Source organism: Lepidochelys kempii, chromosome 1, assembly GCF_965140265.1.
Source record: "Lepidochelys kempii isolate rLepKem1 chromosome 1, rLepKem1.hap2, whole genome shotgun sequence".
In the NCBI taxonomy this organism is placed as follows: domain Eukaryota; kingdom Metazoa; phylum Chordata; order Testudines; family Cheloniidae; genus Lepidochelys; species Lepidochelys kempii.
Genome location: NC_133256.1, coordinates 47,065,955 through 47,092,718, shown reverse-complemented (window position 1 = coordinate 47,092,718; position 26,764 = coordinate 47,065,955). Strand labels below are relative to the sequence as shown.

Below are 26,764 nucleotides of genomic sequence, written 5' to 3'. Positions count from 1 at the left end.
CCATTGATGATAATTCTCATTAAGAGCTCTCAGGTCTTGATCAACATTATCCCTCCATCTTCTTCTTCAATGGTTCGACACCACATGGATGTCCCTCCAAGAACAGTTTAGCTGGTCTGTCTTCTGTCCTAAATACATGCTCTGCTCACTGGAGTTGTTGAGATTTCACTATATTTACTATAGTTTTGGTTCTTCATAGACTTCCAACAGTTCCCTATTAGAATCTGTTCTATACATCATTCTCCCTTACTACCCCCAAAACTCATATCAAGACTTTATTTTTGAAGGTAGTTAGCTGCCTTTCTTCCTTTTTAGCAAGAAGCCAGGTCTCTCATCCACATAAAATATAGGCTTTATAAGGGTTTTCCTTCTATCTTCTACAATAGCCAGGTCATCAGCACATCCAATGAGTTGGTGAAGGCCCTTTATAAATTCACCCCATCCTGAGAATTCTGCAATTATCAGACCACTTTTTCCATAGCCACATAAAAGGGTATCAGGGACAGTGCGTCTCCCTGCTTTAGTTAGCACACAGCCTATATAGTATACAAGGATGGTTCTTACTATCTTTTCCTCCCTTGCATGGGTGTGTAAGCCAATTTACAATATAGCCCATAGTTTATAATTATTATACTGTAAATATATGTGTAAAGTGCAAGCTGTATTATAAAACACATCAGGTATGTCTGATTTTAATACATACTTTTAGCACCTATTATAATACATTTATATTCTGTGTGTGATGGTGAGTTTGGCACACAGATAGTATGGTGATGACTACAGTTCAAAAATCTAGATAGATTCGAGTCCTGCTTCCATTAAATGGGAATTTTGCCATTGCGTTCAAAGGGAGCAAGAATGGGCCCCAATAGCACTGTACTATCAGAAAACACTACCATTTATTCATACCACCAATGTACATTTCACACACACAAAATCATGCAACATGACACCTCCGTAAAACTTATATGACAATATGTCAGCATTCATGAATGTGGCTGCACACATGGAAACATAACCAATATGGACTTTGGGTGTGCTGCTCCAAAGAGAAGAGGAAAAAGAGATTGTTTCTATGTTGCTAAATATGATATAAAGCATTTTGCCAAAATAAGACTTATGCAGTTGCTATTTAGGTTTTATAGAAAACAAAAAATATATTTGTATTAATATTTCAAATACTTACTTTAGGACACCTAACATGACCATAGGGTATATTGATTTTTATCTATGAGAAATCTTCACTCAGCTAGTCTCCATACAGAGGCCAGTAAAAAAGCATGTATTTTTAATAGGATTTTAACAAAAATGAATGGCGACTGCCAATGTGTCCATCTGTCACAAAAAATGCCCACAGGGAAAAGGAATAAAGATACCCACATGTAAGCTAATCTTTTAGGAATCGTGTCCTTTGCGCATTAAGGACCAACAAATGAGGATTTTTTTTCATATTCTAATATGATTTCCCCCACCTTTTAGAGCATGATATAATTTGGCAAGTTAAACTGTTTAAGACAGCCCAAGTGGGGTCTACATCAAAGAATGTTACCTGCATAAACTGAAGAGAGGCTTCAAAGTCCTCCACGGGATACATCTTAACGCGAAAGAATTTCATCCCCATTATTAGACTGATAATGCTTTGAACCACGTATGGGCTTTGCTCTTTATGCCGCAGCTCTTTTAATTCTGCCATGAATTTCTTCTTCACAGCAGGAAATCTATGAAATCATACTGGTTAGTTACAAAACAATAGACTGGTAGTAAGATTTGACATGTATTGTAAGGTACCTAGAAGAGAAACAATAAAAGAGATATATTATATCTCTTTTATTCTATAATTAATCATTATTTGAGTTTTAATATATCTTACTAGGTGTGTTTTTTTTACTTAGGGTATCTGTGTGTGTGCACTGTCCTCTGAGATGCCTCCCTCTCTCATCCCCAACATTTTCCCAGTAGTTCCCTCTTCAAAACCTCTTCATTAAGTTGCCACATCTTTATGGTCAAAGATGGCTGAACATAACTCCCTTAGTGCCTGTAAACATTAAAGCTAGATTGACAGGATGGGCAGATCAAGAGCAATGCAAAATGCTCCCCTTCCTCCCAAAGGCTGAGTGTACTGTTTCCACAACATTCTCAGTCCCCATAAGCTTGGAGAATGAGAAAAATTCTTGTTGCCTGATCTTAGACCTCTCACATTACTGCATCTAATGTGCTTTCCAAATTTTAATTCACTGTGCTTCTTTTTATACATAAGATAACTCTACCATAAAATAAATCCTCATACTTTTTTGAAAATCCAGGATGAAAGATATTTTTATTGCAAGCATGTGCCAAGTTTTCAAAGGAAAATGTTCAAATGATAACCATAAAAATGTTCAGATAGGTTGTGCTAGCCTTCAGGTTTTCCTGATAGTTGTTACAACACCACAGTATCTTAGGTACCAGAGATAATTTCTATTCCAAGTGTAAGAAAATACTGTGGTTTCTCAGATATTTACAGGGTAGTAAGTAACTGATGGTAAATGCTGATTTTTTAATGGCATCCACTATACCAATATGTTTTAGAAGGTGGTGGTATTATTTGACATACACTGGGAAACTGCAACTTTACAGGTTTCAGAGTAGCAGCCGTGTTAGTCTGTATCCGCAAAAAGAAAAGGAGTACTTGTGGCACCTTAGAGACTAAGAAATGTATTTGAGCATAAGCTTTTGTGAGTTACAGCTCACTTCATCGGATCGGAGCCCAGTCCTGCAAACACTAAGTGTGGGGCCTGCTTCCACAAACAGTTCCCTGACTCTAATATAATTAATAACAATGTATATTAACAAAGAACAATATAAAAAATGGACAGAAACAAAAGATAAATAAAAGAACTAGCAATATAAAAAAATAATATGTTAAAAAAGGGAATGGAAAAAGAGAAAAAAACAACTTGCAACTTTAAGGTTATTAAACTAACCAATATTTTGCTTCATTCATGTTCATTTCAACCTAAAAATAACTTTGACCATTTTTTGACAAAATAGCAGCAGGTCCCAAAATTATCTTTATGACGTTAGTATAATCTCCAAAAAATGCACCACTTAAATTTAGTTCTAAACTGCAATAATTGTGAACATTTAAAAAATGTTTCCATGACTGGGTATGGGTCATTTTTAGCTTTGCCAAGTTAGGGAAAGAATGGCACATAGTAAAAAGACTCATTCAAATTAGGTCTCTCCATCCCTTTAGGCTGTGAACATTTAAAAGTGAACATTTAAAACATTTTAAAAAATGTTTCTGTGACTGGGTATGGGTCATTTTTAGCTTTGCCAAGTTAGGAAAAGAATGGCACATAGTAGAAAGATTCATTCAAATTAGGTCTCTCCATCCCTGTAGGCTTTCCACAGAGAGCATCTGTGATGAAAACTAAAGCTGTTGTAGTCTGGTTGAATGTAGCTAGAATTGCTCGACTGGATGCAGAAGCCCAGTCTGCACCTTCTGTGATTCCATAGGCTCCCGTGCGATGAAACATTTTGGAGAACAGAGTGCTCAGGTGAAATGATTTACAGTTTCTTTAAACTGTAAAATAAAGAATATCAAAATACCCATGTTTCCAGAATGATAAAATGAAAATCTCTCAGATTTCCAGTAGGCAATGTATTTTCGTATACTTACTTAGCTTGTGCTAGCACACCTATTACTTCTGCATACAGGTCTGCAACAATGTGCATATTTCCAGTGTTAGGACCAAGGTACCTAGCAAGAAATAATTAGATGGTTGAGAAAGCACCCTGCTTTAACTAGTACAATTTTATTAAACAATTCAGCAAGCAATTCTTTTTGTGTTTTTTGTGGGAAAGAGCCTTACCCTTCTTTATATTTAAAGTGCTTGAAAGCCAAGTTAATAACATCATGTACCAAACTGTCTATGACAGGATGAAGTGGAATCTGAAAGTACAAATAAAACATAACTGGCATGTGAATATTAAAGTTTATGCTTCATACTTCAGTGCCAATATTATTTTTGTATATCGTCCCTGAATAAATATTATACGAGCTGAAAAAGGGCTAAAAATATAAAGACGGCTTAGTACTGAAAAGAAATATTTCATCTCTGAAAAATATGGCAAAATGAAGTCTATATTAATACTAAGTTCAATAAGATGTTTCCCATATGTGGGAAGAGAGGACAGAATAAACAAACAGTTGGTTTAGAAACCATTTTTGTGTTAGCCTATTTATGTTATAAATATAAATTAATAATAATTTGAAAATTAGCCTGAGAGATGAAATACTGTACTTCACAATCATTTACTTCTTAAAGAATCATTTATTTTAAGGATCCCATACCTGTTTCAAAACTTCTATTAATACTAAAGAAAAAATAAAATCAATGGCTAAATCTCTTCTTTCCATTAGATAGTCTCGCTGCTGTTCATCACTGCAAAATCAAAACAAGAAATAAAACAGTAGTGAGACATGTGTCATATTTTTATAATAAGTCTGCATAAATTATAAGTATTCAAATAATCATAAATTGGGTTTTAGTTCCAGTTTTTCAAACTGTAATTCTGAATTAAAAAATGAAAGGCCGTACAATGACAGTCTCTTAAAATCTAGGATAAATAGAACAACAGACCTGTCACATTCATCTATTTTCAGAAGTCGACATGCCCTCCCTTCACTTCCTCTCTCTCTGTTTCCAGCTCCAGAGACCCATGTTGGCTCCTTCTCCCTCAACACTCAGGTACTCCATTTTCTCTTTTTATGCTCTAATTGAGTGATGCTGAACTGAAATCTAGAGAGTGGATTTTGTATTTCGATCTCACTCTCGATGTCACTGTTTATTAAATAATCAATGGTTTTAAAGGTGGAAACAGTATTAGAGTGTTGTACTAGTCAGAAATTATTTTAGGTCAAGATTTTCAAAAATAGGAGCCTGAAGTTAGATTCCCAAATCCAGATGAAGGTGCTTGCTTCACTGTTTAGAGTGCTGAACACCCAGCAGCTCCCATTGAGATACATTTTTTAAACATGGGTACCTAAAGTCAGGCATCTAAATCCATAGTTAGACACCTAAATCATAGGCCTGGGTTTCAGAGGTCTGAGTACTAATAAATCCTGCTGAGGTCAAAGACCGTTGACCAAATATGTATTTAATTGGCTAACTTTACACTCAATTTTGAAAATTTTGGCCTCTACATTTAACTAGGGTTGAATTATAGTTTACTGTGTCATACTGACTAAAGTTCTGTACTAAAATTTGGGCACCAAAAGTATATATTCATAATGTTGATGAATAATTTTTAGTCAGTGACAAGAAAATGAGACTTGAAGGAGCCTCAGACAATGTTTTAAAGATTATTTTCAGAAAAGATTTGTTTGGCCTGGTGAAATTCAGTATCTTTTTCATATTCCGGTCAGATAGCATTAGAACTAAAAAAAAAAAGCCTAGTAGCATCAACAGCAACAGATTATATTTTATAATCACTACTGATTTTTGCTTCAATTGTAATCAAGTTCCCCAAAACAGAAAATCTTCAAGCTGGCCTAGTAACCAGACATGAATATCTAAATGCCCTCTAGTTACAGAGGTGACCTTGCAGGATTTTTTATAAATAAATACAAAAGAACATAAGAATGTCCATACCGGGTCAATGGATCAATGGTCCATCTAGCCTGGTATCCTGTCTTCCGACAATGGCCAATGCCAGATGCTTCAGAGGGAATGAACCGAACCAGTAATCCTCTCTCCATTCTGAAAACTGACCATTTAGTCCTACCCTTTGTTTCCTGTCTTTCAACCAGTTACTGATTCATGCATGGGTGGTGCATTGCATAGGCTGGGAGAGGCTATGCCTACCCAAACAGCCTGGCCTGGCCCCACCCATGCTCCTCCCTGAAGCCCTGCTTGCCCTTCCCAGCTTGGCCCCGGGGTCTTCGGTGGGGGAAAGGGGACGAGACCTCGGGTGAGGGGCAGGTTGGCTGGGGGCCATGACAGATTACTTTGCTTAAGAGTGTTTGGTGAAGGACCTTGTCAAAGGATTTCTGAAAATCTAAATATACTATATCCACTGGATCACCCTTGTCCACATGCTTGTTGGCACCCTCAAAGAATCCTAGTAGATTGGTGAGGCACGATTTTCCTTTACAAAAACCATGTTGACTCTTCCCAACAAATCGTGTTCATCTATGTGTCTGATAATTCTGTTCTTTACTGTAGTTTCAACCAATTTGCCTGGTACTGAAGTGAGGCTTATTGGCCTGTAATTGCCGGGATCGTCTCTGGAGCCTTTTTAAAAAATTGACATCACATTAGCTATCCTCCAATCATTTGGTACAGAAGCTGATTTAAATGATAGGTTACATACCACAGTTAGTAGTTATGCAATTTCATATTTGAGTTCCTTCAGAACTCTTGGGTGAATACCATCTGGTCCTAGTGACTTATTACTGTTTAATTTATCAGTTTGTTAGAAAATCTCCTCTAATGACACCTCAATCTGGGACAGTTCCTCAGATTTGTCACCTAAAAAGCATAGCTCAGGTTTGGGAATCTCCCTCACATCCTCAACCATGAAGACCGATGCAAAAATAATTCATTTAGTTTTTCTGCAATGGCCTTATCGTCCTTGAGTGCTCCGTTAGCATCTTGATCGTGCAGTGGCCCCACTGGTTCTTTAGCAGGTTTCCTGCTTCTGATATACTTTAATTTTTGTTATTACTTTTGAGTCTTTGGCTAGCTGTTCTTCAAATTATTTTTTGGCCTTCCTAATTATATTTTTACAGTTCACTTGCCAAAGTTTATGCTCCTTTCTGTTTTCCTTAATAGGATTTAACCTCCACTTTTTAAAGGATAATTAAAAGGATTTAAAGGATATTGTAAAGTATAATTAAAAATAAAACATAATTAAAAACAACACATTTGTTTTTGAGTGGTTTGATGTAGTATGATGTGGGGTGAAGAGGTATTTAGAACATATGGGAGGATTAATGGGTCTCTTTCAACTTTCATTTATGTGACAGCTATTGTATACCAGTTCATTCCCCCATGTGCAGTTAATTGTTCGCACAATAGGGTAAAAAGTAGGTTTAATATAACATGAAAGTAGGTTTAAACAGCAGGTTTAAAATAACATGAAACTGAATTTTTGGACACCTAGGAAGTGAGTAAAAAATCCAAGTTAGCATGCTTATTTGATGTTGACTGTTCCAACATCTGATTGGATAATAAACCAGACATTATCTGTCTTTTTTAGCCTTCAGCTGGTTGAGAATCCACAAGCAGCCAGCATCCTCTTTCTATATCTTCCTTAGCTTTCTACTTTCATTATTTATTAATGCTAACTGTATGCTGGATGCTATATAAAACATGTACAAGAAATGTTCCAATCTAAATAATCTTCAGGTGAACGTTGATTGTTTGCTCAGTTTTAAAGTTGTCATGAGAAAAATTGAACTTTTAAGTGTATGGCTATTAATCCCCAGAGGTCTAATCCTGTATCCTTTCTCAGTCAAAACTCCCACTAATTTAAGAAGGATATTTTTCTGAGAAAACAGTAAAGTTCAGTACAGTTCTCATGTACATGAATAATCTCACTGACTTCTAGTAGGCTACTTGTGCTTAAAATTAACCATGTGCTTAGTGCTTTCCTTGATTAGGATGAGTATAAGGGATGTGCGATCTTGTCTGCTAGTCTACAATAATCTGAGAAAATCAAGTGTATTTTTCATAAAAATCTATGAAATGAAATGCTAATCTTATACCCTCATTGATGAACTAAAGTTCTAGTAGGCCCCACACAGCTCCAATTGACTTCAGTAATTATTGGCCACTTTTCAAGCAGTTGTAGTTTTCAAAGAATAAAATTGTACTAAAAACTCTCTAAAAAAATCTCTGCTAAGAGCAGACCTCAGATACAGGCTATTATCTAGTTCCCTAAAACACAAGAATCAATTACATCGTATGAGGTTTAGGTAGCACTGTTGGGTTGTTTTTTTTTTGTTGTTTTGAAACTTCATTGAGGCAAAGTTACAATAAAACATTAACATACAATATCATATATTACTTATTTGGGATCAGGTTAATATTTGCTAGAGCAATGGTTCTCAATCAGGTGTATGTGTACCCCTGGAGGTACACAGAGGTCTTCCAGGGGGTACATCAATTCATCTAGGTATTTGCCTAGTTTTACAACAGGCTACATAAAAAGCACTAGCGAAGTCTGTACAAAATAAAATTTCATACAATGACTTGTTTTTACCACTCTATACACTATACACTGAAATATAGGTACCATTCTTATATTTCAATTGATATATTTTATAAGTAATTTTTCAGCAATAGTGTGCTGTGACACTTTTGTATTTTTATATCTGATTTTGTAAGCAAGTAGTTTTTAAGTGAGGTGAAACTTGGGGTATGCAAGACAAATCAGACTCCTGAGAGGGGTACAGTAGTCTGGAAAGGTTGAAGACCACTGTGCTAGAGCTTTCCAAGTGAGCTCTTTGCAGTGTTTTGGTATATGTATATGAGAAAGCAAGTATGCAACCCGGAGTGTTTTTTACTGTTACTTAACACATCTGTTCTATTCCTGTGAACAAGCAGCATACTAACTCTATAAGAATCCTGCTCTCTGATGTGCTTGGAGATTATTGTCAGTACAGTACCTTCTCACAAGAGTAAAGCAGACGGACACAATAGATGAAAAGCACTATTTAAACGGCATTCACAACATTCAAAATGGTGGGAAGGACCAATACTCTGGTTGATATGGGATCATCCAGGAGCATAATTTTAATTGTAAGAATATTGGACTCCTTCTTCAGGTGGCCTGGGGGTGGACTCCTATAAACTTGATGTGAAGAATAAAATGGTTGTATGTTATAATACAGGTAGGTAGTATTTAGAGCCCAAGAATCTTGACAGTGCCCTTTAAATATTTAGACATTTGTTTTGATTATTCAGCTAAAAAGTGATTATTCAAATTGATATACAAAAACTTGATTCAGAAATGTCACCCAATACCAGAATTTTCCTGAAATTCCTGTTTTCCAAAATTTCTGTGCCTGAAAAGCCACTTAAATAAAAAGTATAACAGAAGCTGAATGCTTAAATGTAATACATTACATCTTAGAATCTAAATTATGCTTATTCAAGAGTGTACCTTTTGGATTTAGTGCTTGTTCTTGGTCTGTATTCATGAGATTCATCTTCTATGCCATTTTGCCTTTTATACCAATCAAAAAGAGTGCGCAGAATAGAGGGTAGGCAATACTCTGAAAGAGAGCTCATTGAGCTTATTACCTATGGGAAAAACATAATAATTCAGATAGTATTTGTGCTTTATCTTCTCCTTCAAACAGGGCTGTAAGTTCATACTTAAAGGTTAAACTTGCTCTTTCTTGTTTTTATCTCTGTTTGAATTTTTTATTTTTACCACCAGCAATGCGCCTTAATGTTCTTTATCCACACACACATACAAACAGAACTGTAAAATGGTTTGCACTTTTATAGTGCCTTTCATCTAATATCAAAGTGCATTAAAAACATTAATTACATCTTGCAACACCTTGGGAAGAATCTTTAAGAGGGAAGGGGCTGTTTCCTGTATACCTGGCTGCTGTGCTGTGGAGTTGAAAATGATCACCAGACCAGTCACAGCAGACCATTGCGGGACACCTCGTGGAGGCCAATTCAGGTGACTTACACACGCTGCGTCTACACTGCCTCTCTGTTGACCCATCAACGCTGAATTAAGCGATATGCCTCTTGTGGAGGTGGAGTAATTAAGTTGACGTAACAGGCGAGTTAGGTCGGCAGAAGGGACCTAATAGTGCAGATGCATAGATTATTAGGTCCACATAAAGCATCTGGTGTCGCTCTAAGTTTGTAGTGTAGACTAGGCCTAAGTTTTTATACCATGTTCCCCGCCATGGTGTCTGAACATCTTCCAAGGTAAGGATATATGTCCATTTTACAGATGGATGAATTGCTGAACCTAGACATTGTGATTTGCCAGAAGCCAGAGGACATGCAAAGTGATGAGCACTCTGGCCCTGGCCCAAAAAAGCAGTGACGCATGTGCTTACCTTAAAATGTGTGAGTAGTGCCATTAACTCCGTTAGGATACCCACATGCTTAAGTTAAGCATCTAGTTAAGTGCTTTGCTAGATCAAGTCCTGACAGCTGAAAGTCTTGCAAGCTCAAGCCTATTGAGTGTCAGTGTCTAAGCCAGGAATAGACCAAAGGAGGTCAAATTTCCTATTCTAACATCTAACCTAACAACATTGTTCCCAAACTGTAGTAAAATAATTTATAACAGCCTTTATGGAATGACACAACTCATTCAGAAATGCAATTTAACCTAAATTCTGATTTATTTCATTATAGAATTGCAGATTTTTTATTAGATGCAGAACTAACCTACTTCACAGTCATCTTACGAGGCTTAACGTTTGTGAAATGTTTTCAGGATGAAAAGTGCTAAATATTATTACTATTTGCAATTGTATTCAGACATCATGGACTAGAACTTATGGGCTAGAATTTAATCATGTTAAACAAAAAAATTATACCTATTGCCTGTGTAAAAATAGTACATTTCTACAAATGTATTATTCTTTCTAGAAAAGCATATATATTTCAGTCCAGCTGTTTCAACACATTTTATTATTTGATATATGATACCAATAACTGGAAGTTGGTATGAAGACATTGTAATTTGGTGTTGTGTCAGGGGCCTTCAATGATAAAATATTACAGTAATTCGCATTAAATTATACTAAAGTCCTGAAGCATAAGCATTCAGATAAGCACGTAAAGGATATAAACAATGTTGTCAGCTCAAAATGCTAATCACTATCAATTCAGGATGCTATCAAATTACAGCTTAGACAATTTTATTTTACTTTCTAAAGCTTGAAAAAGTTATTTCTGCAGAGTGTCACACCAATTTTTGTTACTCATAAATAATAATTAAAATAACACTGGTTGGGCCAGAGTATAAAACTCATGCAGAGATCCCATTTTCAGAGCACCCATTATACCTTTTGATTCAGTTTTTTTGAAGGGAAGGTGTAGGAACATGGAAATGTTGTTCTCAATTTAAAAATAAGAACTTGCACAAACATATTCAACTTTGCATTGAATTAATAATTTCAATGGCTATCAATTGTCATATCAAAAATACTGTAACAAGATGTGATGCTTCATAACAATAAGGTACCTAGACTGGGAAATGTATATAGCAGAAAAGCAGCAAGCAAATTTAAATTATGTTTTCTATGCACTCCAGAGAGAAACCTGTTTTTCACCCCAGTTGTTTATAACACATTCTTTTCTAGTATAGCTGCCATTAATGTTTATTATTAATTAATATAGCACTATAAATGTACATGACCCTTTAAAGAACCTGTAAAAAGACAAAGTTCCTGCCTCAAAGAGTTTACACATCATCCATCCAAATACAATACACAGAAAGAGGCCAAAAATGAAAAAGGGCAGATACGTCATTAATGAGCATTAATGAGCATCACACAAAAGCTTTGTGGAAGAGGTGACTTTTTATGAGGGATCTGGAAGATAAGGAAATTCTGGGTGCAATGGGAAGTGAGACAGTTACAAATACAAAATCATGAGATATATTAGTAGTACTGCTGATGTCTTGCTCTTTTTTTGTATTTTTAGTGAAAAGCTACTTTAAAAAAACAAGTACATATTTTCACTACATACTTTTTCATAGATTTCTGTACTGCTCAAGTTGGCACCAGGTCATAATGCCACATAAATGAGCACCCAAAGCTACTCTGCCAACTGAATCAAGAAGTATCAGTTGCAGAGCTCTTTATTTATGATTCCCCGCAGAACCAAGCTAAACCCTAAAAGGCAAAATACTCTTCCAAATGAAGTTTCTTTCTCCCATTTACTACTAACTCTGATTCAACAGATTTATATTATTCATTTCAAGTATGAACAAAAGGTTCACCACCAGAAGTTACTTAAAGTTCATGACAAGCAATGGGAAAGCCTCAAAAAGTTCCATTCAAATACAAATTCAAAAGTTTTGGTACCTAACCTGAGTTATCTAGACCTATTGGTACTGCAGCATCAGGCTGGAAATCTCATGAGAACTCTCGCAGATTTCAGGGTAAGAACATAAGAATGACCATACTGCGTCAAACCAATGGTCCTACTCATCCAGTATCTTGTCTTCTGACAGCGGCTAGTTCCAGATGCTTCAGAGGGAATGAACAGAACAGGGCAGTTTTGAATGATCCATACCCCTGTCATCCAGTCCCAGCTTCTGGCAGTTGGAAGTTTAGGAACATCCAGAGCATGAAGCTGCATCCCTGGCCATCTTGGCTAGTAACTATTGATGGACCTATCCTCTGTGAACTTATCTACATTTTTTAACCCAGTTATACTTTTGACCTTCACAGCATCCCATGGGTTCCACATATTAACTATGCATTGTGTAAAGAAGTACTTCCTTTTGTTTAAGCTTACTGCCTATTAATTTCACAGGGTGATCCCAAATTCTTGTGTTATGTGAAGGGGGTGAAGCACGTCCGCTCCTAATCCCAGCCAAAATATGGAAGCCCAGAGGAATGCAAACATGGAAAAAGACAACCACGTTTAAGAAAACCTCCTAAAATGGTTGAGTCAATTTTGTTTCAAGTTTTGGTGAAGGTTCAGGAGTGAGGCTGATCTTATTTGAAGCTGTTGGCTCAACTCTGTTATGGTGTAGACTACAGAAAATTTCTTGAGGAATTTAGCTTTAGTTTTTAAAAGTGATTGAGAGCTCTCTCCCATTACATATGTATGTTTAATATTACCCAGTGTACTACATATGGTGTCTGTCTGGAAATTATCCACCCTACATTGGAGAGCTATATATGGCATATGGTATATGGTTGTTTAATAATTATTACTTTCTAGTATTAGATCATATGAGCAGCACATATTGTTAAATGTCTGCTGGGATGACCGACATAGCTGCCAAATAAAAAGTAGTAAACAGCTTGCCTACTCAAAAGTTGGGGACTCTTATGTATGTTCTTGCCAGTCTTTTTTACATCATTCACCATTGCCAAATTAGTGTCTGAGGCTATCAGGATAAGAGCTACCAGATTTTGATGTGCATGCAGCATGGAGAAGTCGTGGCAGATGAGGAAAACTAATGCAGCCTTTTACAGAAGCCACACCTTTTTAAATTTGTGCTCGTCAATCACACAGAGACCTCATGGAGCTTCCATTGATGGGCATTTTCAGAGCCACTTTACTGCCTGATGTATAAGAAAACATGAATAATTCAGTACATTTTTTTCATTTACTTTTTAATAAACAAGGGTTTAGATCTTCTCAGATATTGTATGCACTGCAAGAAAAGGAGTGGTTACTCACCCTGTGCAGTTCTTTGAGATGTGTCTCCCTATGGGTGCTTCACTTCAAGTGCCCGTGTGCCCCAGGTGCTTTCAATCAGAGATTTTCGTTAGCAATATCTGTTCGGACTGTGTATACATCCTTCATGTCCTCATGCCCCGCACCAGTGCTACATAGGGCTTTGTGAGTGAACTGTTCTCAGCCCTCTCTACTGCAAAGTCCCACAGAGGAAACTCTGAAGCAGAGGGGAAGGAGGGCAGTTAATGGAGCACCCCTGGGGACACACATTTTGAAGAACTACGTTACTGCACAGGGTGAGTAACTTCTTCTTCTTCGAGGAGTGTCCCTATGGGTTCTCCACATCAGATGACTCCCAAGCAGTATCTCTGCAGGGAAGAGGGATCTTCATAATCGGGTCCAGAACTGAAGACAGTAGTGCATGGCCAGCTGATGTATTGGATCTAGAGGCATGGACCAAGGCATAGTGCTTGGAGAAGGTATGTACTGAAGATGGTGTAGTGGCTCTGCAGATCTCAGATACTGAAACATCTTTAAGTAATGCCATAGATGTTGATTGCAACCTTGTAGAGTGCACTAATATCCTAGAAGGAGTTTGAATGCTCGCCACATCATAACATGCAATAACACACTCAGCTATCCACCTTCATAGCCTCTGGGTGGAGACTGGGGATCCTTTAGATCTTTCTGCAATGGAAACAAACAGGAGACCTCCAAAGTGGTTTGGTTCTATCTAGATAGAAGGCCAACACTCTTCTGACATCTGAGGTATGGAAGGAAGCCTCCTGTTTGGAATTATGTGATTTTTGAGGGAGAACCTGGTAAATGAATGGACTGATTAAAATGAAACTCAGATGACATCTTACGTAGGAATTTAGGATGCGGACATACAGGAATCTTGTCCTTGAAGAGGGTCTACCATTAAGGCCCCAGTTTCTCTGACTCTTTGGGCTAATGTGATGGCTACCAAAAAAGGCCTCTTCATAGACATGTTCAGTAAAGAGCAGGTAGCCATTGGTTCAAAGGGAGGTCTTGTGAGACATCTGAAAATTAGACTGAGATCCCAAGCTGGAGTGAGGTCTTTCCCTTGAGGGAAAAGGTTCCTCAATGCTTTGATACACCTTAGAGTTGTTGAGTAAGCAAACACTAAGAATCCTTCAACTGGGGAAGGAAAGGCTGTTACAGCAGCGCTAGATAGCCTCAGTGCAGGGTACGAAGATGTGAAGGGAATGGACACAGATAACTAAAATCTCTGATTAAAAGCATGTGGGGATATGCACACTTGAAGTGCAGCACCTGTAAGGACACTACTTGAATGTTATTTATTAATAGTTAATTATGAAGGCTAACACCAATGTGTGGATAATTCATTTTGAAAGATTAATACTCTTTTCGGAAAATTGTGTGTTTCATGGTAACTGTCGTGCCCATAAGGAAAAATGCATAATTGACACAGAAATATCTTAAATCATAAAATTCAGCTCTATGTAGCTGAATTAGGTGTAACTGCACATTCCCCGTAGTGTGCGTCAGTGCTGTTCTTCAAATCTCAGTTATAATGATTTCACTCACCATAAAAAGTCAAAGTAATTCATTGTAAATACCCACATGACATACTTTCACTGGCAAATTTAGAGTAGGTGTCTTTAATATGGATAAAAGGTCAATATAGCTTTTTTAATCTTTCTGTCATTGCTCTTTTAAGGCAGGAAGGAAGGGTGGAATTTGCAAAGACCTGGTTCTCACAGAACAGGAAGGGAGGAAAGTCTAGCCAGAATGTTGCTTACTCAACTCCTTAATTTATGGGAAGCAAATCCAGCGGTGAGATGAATTCTAGGTCTGTGCTGTTGCTGAAAGGGAGTGTACAGATGTACAAATATGTTCTTGTTGCATGATCATGTTATTCCATCATAAATGAACGACATACTGTACAGCTTAAGGATATCGGGGCTACACAAGCACAGATTTGTTTAAACCCTGTGTTCATAGAGCATTAAATGCTCTTTATGTAAATGCTTCCTTAATATTTATTTTGGCATAATTTGAAAAAATAAATTTAATGAAACTTTGCTTTAGATAGTTTGCTACAACTTCTACAGTTTTTCATAAAAGTCTTATTATACTGCTCAACTGAAAACGAAAGAAAATGTGTTGATAGTATACTAATGACTGAATTAATCTGCATTTTTATATTTCAAATGTTATTTTACTATAAAAGTGATAAATTTAACAGCAGTTATATTCACTACTAGCTCAATTTCCAATTATATCATTAATATTTTGGAACTTAGCTTATATTTTTTTCATTTTGCTTATAACATGTTTTCAGACATATGAATTTTACTGTCATTTTAATAATACAGACTTAGAATGATTGTTTTGTCTTGCATACTATAGGACAAATTCTGCTCTCAATCATGCTGGTATAAATGCAAAATAACTCAAAAAGTCAGTGGAGTTATTCTGCATTTACACCAGTATGACTGAGAGCAGAATTCAGTCACATGTTATCTTCTTAGATATATTTAGGATACTCATAGTTATATAAGAATGCTTTTCCTTTGTTAAAGGTTTCTTGCACTTCACTCATTATACAGTAGGGAAAATAGGCCAAATTTGCAGAAAATAAAGATCTATATCCATAAGCAAAACAGGCCTTAATAAAGTAAGACCTAGGATGAAACCCTGGGTCATTGGAGTCAATGGTAAAACCCCCATTGACTTCAGTGGGACCATGATTTCACCCCTAATATTTAAAAACGAGAAGAGAAACTAAAAAAAATTTCTTCTTCAAATTCTATAGACTGTAGTAGAAGATGATGTGTTGTATTGTGCTCTTATCCGAGGCAGTTACATCCTATAAGTGCCTTTGAGACACATAAATCACCTTCTTTCTGAAAAGGCCACCCTTTCAAAAAAAGCTAGTTCCCTCATGAGAAAAGGACTGAGATTCAATATGAAGAGCAAACAGTGGCTTTCTGATAGTGTAGGTTTCTTTTAGTAGCATCTTAGTTCTAAGCAGTATTCTCTCATGGCAGTATTGTGCACCTAAAAGTCTCTGGAAATATGTAGATAAAGGGAAATTCTTAAAGCTGGTAAGGATAAAATTAGACCTGTTAGTAATGGTTTGTGGTCTCAGTTCAAAAACCAGCTCAGCATTGTGAGTTTATTGATGGGTGTTTTTACCTACTTTGCCTTGATTTTGGAGCGCTGATAGCTATTTTGGCACCAAGATAAATTTTAAACAAAATAACATTTATTTTTAGTGTACTGTAAATTAACTTTTGAACCTATGACCCTTGAATTTGTCTCCTGAAGTGGTTCTTTCCACATTGTTTTATACTCAAATCTGTGATTAAGGGCCCACACCAGCTGCCAAGGTCCTCCTGTAAACATAATCTCCTCATCCTTTCTCTGTTGTGTACCCTACCGCTAGTGAACAGGGCTGCTGTGTGAGACTGAAGAAGCAAAGGGGAAAAAATGAAAACAAAGAGGGTCAACTAAAGTAATGCAGCTGTTCAGGAAGATGAATGCAATCATAATACTGATGTGATTACTCATGTACCATCTCTTGCAGACATACTATGGAGTGGGAATACTGATTTTGCTGGTGATTATCACCACATTATCCACCACCTCAAAGTTGTCATAAACAATGGACAGCTGTTGAGCCTAATTAGCATATTGTTTAGCCTCTTATTTATTTTAGTTTCTATTTTCTAGTTTGATGGTTTCCTTGACTTACATTTATTACATTTAAAACATAAAAGAAATAGGCTTCTGTTTTTAGATCTGCACAGCGATCCCTCTGACATATTAGGGTTATCATATCTCGGGTTCCCCAAAAGAGGACACTGCTGGGGGAGGGAATGGGGGAGCCGGGAGGCTATAGTTGGGGGTGCTGGAGGGGTGTGTGTGTGTACTTGGAGGGTTACCTGGGGAGTGCTGGAGGGGATACCTGCAGCCTCATTCTCAAGGTGGGGGGCAGTCTCACTCCCTGTCATGGTGGCAGGGCAGCAGGTGCAGTCCCAGGATGCATTGCCAGCCCATCTGACAGCGCCTCCCTGCGTGACTCTCCCTCTCCCCAGGGCTGGGAGCCTGGACCTGGGAGGGTGGGACCCAGCAGCTGCAAAGGAGGGACCAATCAGCTGTGGATGCCAGAAGGGACAGTCTGCAGTTTTATAGTCCCTCAGACTGAGCCCTGCAAACCCAACGCAGCTGACATGGCGAGCCGCGGTTGCTTAATTGGGGTGTAGACATAGAAGTACATACTCAAGTGGCAGCCCATGCTGCTGTAGCTTCACTGCTATTCTTATTTGAATTGGCTAGATAAAAGCCATCTTGGGGTATGTCTAATCATGCTGCAGTCACACCTCTGACATACTTAAAGTAGACATACTTAAAGACTTACATAATTTGGCCAAATTTGGGCAGATTTTCATGAGGATGGTAAGAGACATCCCTGAGACTAAGCCAATTACCCTTCCAAGCTTCAAGTCCCTGCTCCAAAGCACAGAGGCACTAATACTTCTATGCAAAAGAGTTTTAAGAATGTTTTAACATGGACAAAACAATGTGTTTCTCCCTAATCTCATTCTTAGAAATGGCTATACCATTTTGGCTGAAACTTTCTCAGATAATACTGCCTGAGGCAGACAGCTGGCCTGGAAAATTTCAGCCTGGACAGTTTTAAAGGCTGTCAAAGTTATAACCAACTGAAAACAGGGTCTTGTAACAGGAAGTGTCAAGCATGCTTAACTACAGACTTTGCTACCAGCTCTGTATATAATATATATAGGGACAGATATGCAGTTAGAATTGTATACAACTGCTATGTATTTCAAAGCTTGTTTATGTCTTTATCTTTCTCCCCCACTCCACCAGTTTCAGATTCAACACCTGTTACAACTTGGAAATACTCTAGTAAGCACCGTATGTCCTCATTAATCAACGTTGACTTAACAGGTGCTGTTCAAACTGTCACTGTAGCAACAGCTAGGAGATGCCTAAGAATTTTAATTTATCCTAATAAAGGAACACAATTTGCTTAACCCTTAGGTCCTGATCCTGCAGATAATACTTAGGCACATGAGAAACCTGCTGATGACACTACCGAATGAAGTCAATAGGAGTAGTCACAGTGCATAAAGTTAAGCATGTGCTTAAATTTTTGCTGGATTTTATGTATTGATGCCTTCATTAGGTAATTTCTTATAACTTAATTTCTTCTGTCTGTGTGAGTCTTTTCTCTCATAGCAAGGGGAACAAGAAAACAGTCATAAAAATAGGAAGTTGGGATTGCAGAACTAAAAATATTGGCATTGGGATTCAAAAGCACCTACAGGCCTTTAAATAATTTTACCTCATTTTGTTAGGAAAGCGATTTAGGCTGGAGCCTAGATCTTCAAGTTTTCCCTTTTAAATTAGGCCCATAATTAAAATTTTGTGTAAATTATGTTTTAATAACATTTAAGACCTACAGAATTGTCTCCACAATGAACACAAGAGAGTTGCATTAAAAAACAGATATTTCCCTGCAGTGTTTACAACCAAAGTCATTACAGAGAAACTGATTATAAACAAAAATGAAACTGAATTAACTGATTTTCATTTTGCAAACTGAGAAAAATTAAAAATAATAAAAATAGATAGAGCATAGACACAAACAAGTTGCATTTTAAAAATTCTTTCATTTTGAGTAATCTAAAGTATAATCAGTAACATAATTAAAGAAATGTGTTTGTTTATAAGTATTACTTTTAAGTTAACCATATCAGTTTAAAAGGAGATTCACTAAATATATCCTAAAGAATTGATTTTGTGGGTTCTGGTATCCTGCATATACATAAACCTGAGATCTTTTATTACTATATATTTTTTCTGATCTTTATCTCAGCAATGATGACAGTAGAATTTATTTTCTTATATAAGCAGTAAACAAGAAAAAAGCTAAATCTAATATATGAAATTATTTATTTTTAACCAATTCATCCCACTTGGTCCGTTTTTCCTCAAATGGTCTATTTTATGTGTTAATCTATTAGAGCAAGTAAATAAGTTTATTTCTGTTAATTATCTTCCTTCCTATCGACCGCATTTCTTTAGTGGGTACTTATTTTTGCAACAATAGGCCCTGGCCAATCCTGAAAAGACTCGCGTACATGTTTGACTTTCCTAGAATCATAGAATATCAGGGTTGGAAGGGACCTCAGGAGGTCATCTAGTCCAACCCCCTGCTCAAAGCAGGACCAATCCCCAATTAAATCATCCCAGCCAGGGCTTTGTCAAGCCTGACCTTAAAAACTTCTAAGGAAGGAGATTCCACCACCTCCCTAGGCAACGCATTCCAGTGTTTCACCACCCTCCTAGTGAAAAAGTTTTTCCTAATATCCAACCTAAACCTCCCCCACTGCAACTTGAGACCATTACTCTTTGTCCTGTCCTCTTCTACCACTGAGAATACTCTAGAACCATCCTCTCTGGAACCACCTCTCAGGTAGTTGAAAGTAGCTATCAAATCCCCCCTCATTCTTCTCTTCTGCAGACTAAACAATCCCAGTTCCCTCAGCCTCTCCTCATAAGTCATGTGTTCCAGACCCCTAATCATTTTTTGTTGCCCTTTGCTGGACTCTCTCCAATTTATCCACATCCTTCTTGTAGTGTGGGGCCCAAAACTGGACACAGTACTCCAGATGAGGCCTCACCAATGTCGAATAGAGGGGGACGATCACGTCCCTCGATCTGCTCGCTATGCCCTTACTTATATATCCCAAAATGACATTGGCCTTCTTGGCAACAAGGGCACACTGCTGACTCATATCCAGCTTCTCGTCCACTGTCACCCCTAGGTCCTTTTCCGCAGAACTGCTGCCTAGCCATTCGGTCCCTAGTCTGTAGCTGTGCATTGGGTTCTTCAGTCCTAAGTGCAGGACCCTGCACGTATCCTTATTGAACCTCATCAGATTTCTTTTGGCCCAATCCTCCAATTTGTCTAGGTCCCTCTGTATCCTATCCCTGCCCTCCAGCGTATCTACCACTCCTCCCAGTTTAGTATCATCCGCAAATTTGCTGAGAGTGCAATCCACACCATCCTCCAGATCATTTATGAAGATATTGAACAAAAACGGCCCCAGGACCGACCCCTGGGGCACTCCACTTGACACCGGCTGCCAACTAGACATGGAGCCATTGATCACTACCCGTTGAGCCCGACAATCTAGCCAACTTTCTACCCACCTTATAGTGCATTCATCCAGCCCGTACTTCTTTAACTTGCTGACAAGAATACTGTGGGAGACTGTGTCAAAAGCTTTGCTAAAGTCAAGAAACAATACATCCACTGCTTTCCCTTCATCCACAGAACCAGTAATCTCATCATAGAAGGCGATAAGATTAGTCAGGCATGACCTTCCCTTGGTGAATCCATGCTGACTGTTCCTGATCACTTTCCTCTCCTCTAAGTGCTTCAGGATTGATTCTTTGAGGACCTGCTCCATGATTTTTCCAGGGACTGAAGTGAGGCTGACTGGCCTATAGTTCCCAGGATCCTCCTTCTTCCCTTTTTTAAAGATTGGCACTACATTAGCCTTTTTCCAGTCATCCGGGACTTCCCCCGTTCGCCACGAGTTTTCAAAGATAATGGCCAATGGCTCTGCAACCACAGCCGCCAGTTCCTTTAGCACTCTCGGATGCAACTCATCCGGCCCCATGGACTTGTGCATGTCCAGCTTTTCTAAATAGTCCCTAACCACCTCTTTCTCCACAGTGGGCTGGCCATCTATTCCCCATGTTGTGATGCCCAGCGCAGCAGTCTGGGAGCTGACCTTGTAGTGAAGACAGAGGCAAAAAAAGCATTGAGTACATTAGCTTTTTCCACATCCTCTGTCACTAGGTTGCCTCCCTCATTCAGTAAGGGGCCCACACTTTCCTTGGCTTTCTTCTTGTTGCCAACATACCTGAAGAAACCCTTCTTGTTACTCTTAACATCTCTCGCTAACTACAGCTCCAGGTGCGATTTGGCTCTCCTGATTTCATTCCTACATGCCCGAGCAATATTTTTATACTCTTCCCTGGTCATATGTCCAACCTTCTACTTCTTGTAAGCGTCTTTTTTATGTTTAAGATCCGCTAGGATTTCACCATTAAGCCAAGCTGGTCACCTGCCATATTTACTATTCTTTCGACACATTGGGATGGTTTGTCCCTGTAACCTCAACAGGGATTCCTTGAAATACAGCCAGCTCTCCTGGACTCCTTTCCCCTTCATGTTAGTCCCCCAGGGGATCCTACCCATCCGTTCCCTGAGGGAGTCAAAGTCTGCTTTCCTGAAGTCCAAGGTCCATATCCTGCTGCTTACCTTTCTTCCCTGTGTCAGGATCCTGAACTCAACCAACTCATGGTCACTGACTCCCAGATTCCCATCCACTTTTGCTTCCCCCACTAATTCTTCCCGGTTTGTGAGCAGCAGGTCAAGAAAAGCTCCCCCCCTAGTTGGCTCCTCTAGCACTTGCACCAGGAAATTGTCCCCTATGCTTTCCAAAAACTTCCTGGATTGTCTATGCACCACTGTATTGCTCTCCCAGCAGATATCAGGAAAATTAAAGTCACCCATGAGAACCAGGGCGTGCGATCTAGTAGCTTCCGCGAGCTGCCGGAAGAAAGCCTCATCCACCTCATCCCCCTGGTCCGGTGGTCTATAGCAGACTCCCACCACTACATCACTCTTGTTGCTCACACTTCTAAACTTAATCCAGAGACACTCAGGTTTTTCTGCAGTTTCGTACCAGAGCTCTGAGCAGTCAAACTGCTCCCTTACATACAGTGCTACTCCCCCACCTTTTCTGCCCTGCCTGTCCTTCCTGAACAGTTTATAACCATCCATGACAGTACTCCAGTCATGTGAGTTATCCCACCAAGTCTCTGTTATTCCAATCACATCATAATTCCTTGACATCACCAGGACCTCCAGTTCTCCCTGCTTGTTTCCAAGGCTTTGTGCATTTGTATATAAGCACTTGAGATAACCTGCTGATCGCCCCTCATTCTCAGTATGAGGCAGGAGCCCTCCCCTCACAGACGTTCCTGCCTGTGCTTCCTCCCAGTATCCTGCTTTCCCACTTACCTCAGGGCTTTGGTCTCCTTTCCCCGGTGAACCTAGTTTAAAGCCCTCCTCACTAGGTTAGCCAGCCTGTTCGCAAAGATGCTCTTCCCTCTCTTCGTAAGGTAGAGCCCGACTTTAATGTCTGTGAGATCACTCACATTGCATGAAGTTAAGCATGTACATAAATTATGCATGATCACAGCCCTACTGATAAAAAAAACTGAAGAAAATGTCTGCAGTGACAAGGATTCCAAAATCTTTGGTTAATTTTAGGAAATGCTTTTATTTACTAACAGCATAAAATAGAAATTGGGGCACAGCTCTTTCATCTTTATGTAACTTTTTCATCTTATTTCTAACGTTGAACCAGAAGTCCATCAGTTTGGAATGTTCCGCGAAGATATGACGTTCATCCCACGAATCGCATCAGAAAAAATCCACAGGAAATAATACATAGATATTGAATGTGCTAAAAAAAATTAAAAACTTGTAGCGACAAACAATATTAAGCTTAGAAGAAATGGAAATTACTCCTAATTCCTAAGGCAGATGATTAGACAGAGCACTTTCAGTTCTACAGCCTCAAGTAGAATGAGAGACTTTGATTGCCTGCATGGCAAATCATTGTAATGTTATGAGGACACTAGGCTAGCCTACAAATACCTAGATTTTGTCCTGAGAAACAGAAGCAACAAGAAAGAAGTGTCCTTGCGTTAGATATCACTTACTTGATCAAACTGGGGATCTTCTCCTCGTTGCAGAGATTTGGTCAGTGGCTTTTCCTAAAATTAAATATTAAAAAATATATATTATTTAAGAGACACCTTTTGAGATGTTTTAGCAACACTGCTATTACATTTCTCTTACCATTCTATCCCGATAGTTTCTCCCTTCCCACCTACTGTAGTGAGGGAAAGCTGTTTACTTCAAACACACACACACAAAAGACGACATATCCATGCACATTTATTGACATTGGAATAGCTGCTTTCGGTATTTTTTTTAAAGAAAAAATTACTAAAATTTATTATGATTGAATAAGATTGCTCTTCAATAACTCAACAGTCAACTACACAGGAGATCTGAAATGAGTCAAGTGTTTCCACCTATATATATTGTAGGTACTGTCTTTAACTACAGGATACATTTTTGCCAGGGAAAGTAGTTTGCAATACAAAAATGACTGCACTGGACCTTAAGTGGAGGGCTATTGTCTAGCCTGCTGGGGGAAGGGATATACCTCTTTAAGAGCAGAGGCAGGGATGCTGCTGCAGATGCAGAGCAGGTCAGTGTGGGGACACTGACTCGTCCACCAGGTGACCGGAAGAGAGCAGAAATAATACAGATGCAAGCCAGGTGAGAGGAGCCTCTATTTCACTCAGACCAAGCAGAGCAGCACCCACCCTCCCACACATGAAAGTGGCGAAATACCAGGTTTGCTCAGGCTCTGCTGTGGGCACTGCGCTAGCAGCTGTTTTCTTGGGGGGGGTAAAGGGGGGGCTGGGAAGGATTGTTTCCCTCCCATAAGGAGGACAGGAGACACTGGATGTGGTTTTACTTAGACCTCAACTTTATTATTAACTGTCTGAGAGTACCTGGTAGATAAAAATGTACAGTGCAAGCAGCTCTATTTCAATATCTACCTGGGGGGCTTCCATCATCCTGGTCCCCAGCCAACCTGCTGCTGGGACCTTACCATCCCCCACCCACAAATGAGGGTTAAGGTGGGCTAAAAGGGGGAGGATTGGCTCCCTGCCATGCCAGTCATAGGAGCCCCCCCCCCACATTTCTGCTCCGTTAACAGATACCTTCTTTAAATTCTTTTCAAAGCCATTTATCTGATCACTGTATCGCTTCCCTATGGAATACCTGCACTGGACATCCTCCCCATGCTTACTTAATGAGTTGCAACACCATAGCCTAACCCTCATTCCATGCTCACCCCCACTAAGCCTTTACCCCCCATGAATCTGCTGTGGGGAAGGTGAAATAACGCCCCCCCCCCATTCCCCAATGGCTTGGTGACTCTGTACATGACGTCAGCCTGGTCCACAACCCAAGGATCATGCAAGTCTGAACTAATCAATGGACTGGAAAGCTATACTACATAATTTACAACAGATTCTAAAATGTGGTATTTGTCCAGAAAAAAAATACATTTTTCTTTTTAAGAACAGTGAACTTTTTCTCCTATTACTTGACCCAGCACTCAATGGCCATTTACTGACCAATAAGGCAGGTATGAGGTTTACCGGAGAGGAAAAAACAAGCAAGAAAACAAACAAAGAAGAAGTGAGACCTCTTAACACTGAGGATGGAGTGGAGGTTAAGGATAACCTAGGCATGGCCCAATATCTAAACAAATACTTTGCCTCAGTCTTGCCTCATGAGGCAAATGAGGAGCTTAGGGATAATGGTGGGATGACACATGGGAATGAGGATATGGAGGTAGATATTACCACATCCAAAGTAGAAGCCAAACTCGAACAGCTAACGGGATTAAATCAGGGGGCCCGGATAATCTTCATCCAAGAATATTAAAGGAACTGGCACATGAAATTGCAAGCCCATTAGCAAGAATTTTTAATCAATCTGTAAACTCAGGGGTTGTACCGTACGACTGGTGAATTGCTAACATAGTTCCTATTTTTAAGAAAGGTAAAAAAAGCGATTCGGATAACTACAGGCCTGTTAGTTTGACATCTGTAGTATGCAAGGTCTTGGAAAAAATTTTGAAGGAGGAAGTAGTTAAGGACATTGAGGTCAATGGTAATTGGGACAAAATACAACATGGCTTTACAAAATGTAGATCATGTCAAACCAAACGGATCTCCTTCTTTGAGAAGGTAACAGATTTTTTAGAGAAAGGGAACACAGTGGATCTAATTTACCTTGATTTCAGTAAGGCATTTGATACGGTTCCACATGGGGAATTATTAGCTAAATTGGAAAAGATGGGGATCAATATGAAAATTTAAAGGTGGATAAGGAACTGGTTAAAGGGGAAACTACAATGGGTCATACTGAAAGGTGAACTGTCAGGCTGAAAGGAATTTACTAGTGGAGTTCCTCAGGGATCGGTTTTTGGGGCCAATCTTATTTAATCTTTTTATTACTGACCTTGGCACAAAAAGCAAGAATGTGCTAATAAAGTTTGCGGATAACACAAAGCTGGGAGGTATTGCCAATACAGGGAAGGACCGGGATATCATACAGGAAGATCTGGATGACCTTGTAAACTGGAGTAATAGTAATAGGATGAAATTTAATAGTGAAAAGTGCAAGGTCATGCATTTAGAGATTAATAACAAGAATTTCTGTTATAAATAGGGACGCATTACTTGGAAGTAACAGAGGAGGAGATGGACCTCGGAGTATTGGTTGATCACAGGATGACTATGAGCCGCCAATGATTCAACAGTGTGCCCTTGTTGCCAAGAAGGCCAATGGCATTTTGGGATGTATAAGTAGGGGCATTGCCATTGTGATGGTTCCCCTCTATTTGACATTGGTGAGGCCTCATCTGGAGTACTGTGTCCAGTTTTGCGCCCCACACTACAAGAAGGATATGGAAAAATTGGAGAGAGTCCAGCGAAGGGCAACAAAAATGATTAGGGGGCTGGAACACATGACTTATGAGGAGAGGCTGAGGGAACTGGGATTGTTTAGTCTACGGAAGAGAAGAATGAGGGGGGATTTGATAGCTGCTTTTAACTACCTGAAAGGTGGATCCAAAGAGGATGGATCTAGACTATTCTCAGTGATAGCAGATGACAGGACAAGGAGTAATGGTCTCGAGTTGCAGTGGGGGAGATTTAGGTTGGATATTAGGAAAAACTTTTTCACTAGGAGGGTGGTGAAACACTGGAATGCGTTACCTAGGGAGGTGGTGGAATCCCCTTCCTTAGAAGTTTTTAAGGTCAGGCTTGACAAAGCCCTGGCTGGGATGATTTAGTTGGGGATTGGTCCTGCTTTGGGCAGGGGGTTGGACTAGATGACCTCCAGAGGTCCCTTCCAACTCTGATATTCTATGATTCTATGAATGTGATATGTCCGTGAAAAAAGCTAATGCGGTCTTGGGATGCATCAGGCGAGATATTTCCAGTAGAGATAAGGAGATGGTAGTACCGTTATACAAGGCACTGGTGAGACCTCATCTGGAATATTGTGTGCAGTTCTGGTCTCCCATGTTTAAGGAGGATGAATTCAAACTGGAACAGATACAGAGAAGGGCTACTAGGATGATCCGAGGAATGGAAAACTGGTCTTATGAAAG

At 39.0% G+C, this 26,764-nt stretch overlaps 1 protein-coding gene across 14 annotated transcripts in view; it reads right to left on the bottom strand.

The window, feature by feature from the left end:
* The window catches only part of FRY (FRY microtubule binding protein), a 373,522-nt gene that overhangs the window by 176,785 nt on the left and 169,973 nt on the right, over positions 1-26,764 (bottom strand). For all 14 annotated transcript variants that reach the window (XM_073341316.1, XM_073341418.1, XM_073341299.1 and 11 more), the window contains 6 exons: positions 23,217-23,270; positions 9,154-9,293; positions 4,337-4,427; positions 3,855-3,934; positions 3,662-3,742; positions 1,550-1,718 (listed from right to left, as the gene is read on the bottom strand). In XM_073341316.1, coding sequence (XP_073197417.1) covers positions 1,550-1,718; positions 3,662-3,742; positions 3,855-3,934; positions 4,337-4,427; positions 9,154-9,293; positions 23,217-23,270 — 615 coding nt within the window. The remainder of the gene's footprint in view (positions 1-1,549; positions 1,719-3,661; positions 3,743-3,854; positions 3,935-4,336; positions 4,428-9,153; positions 9,294-23,216; positions 23,271-26,764) is intronic.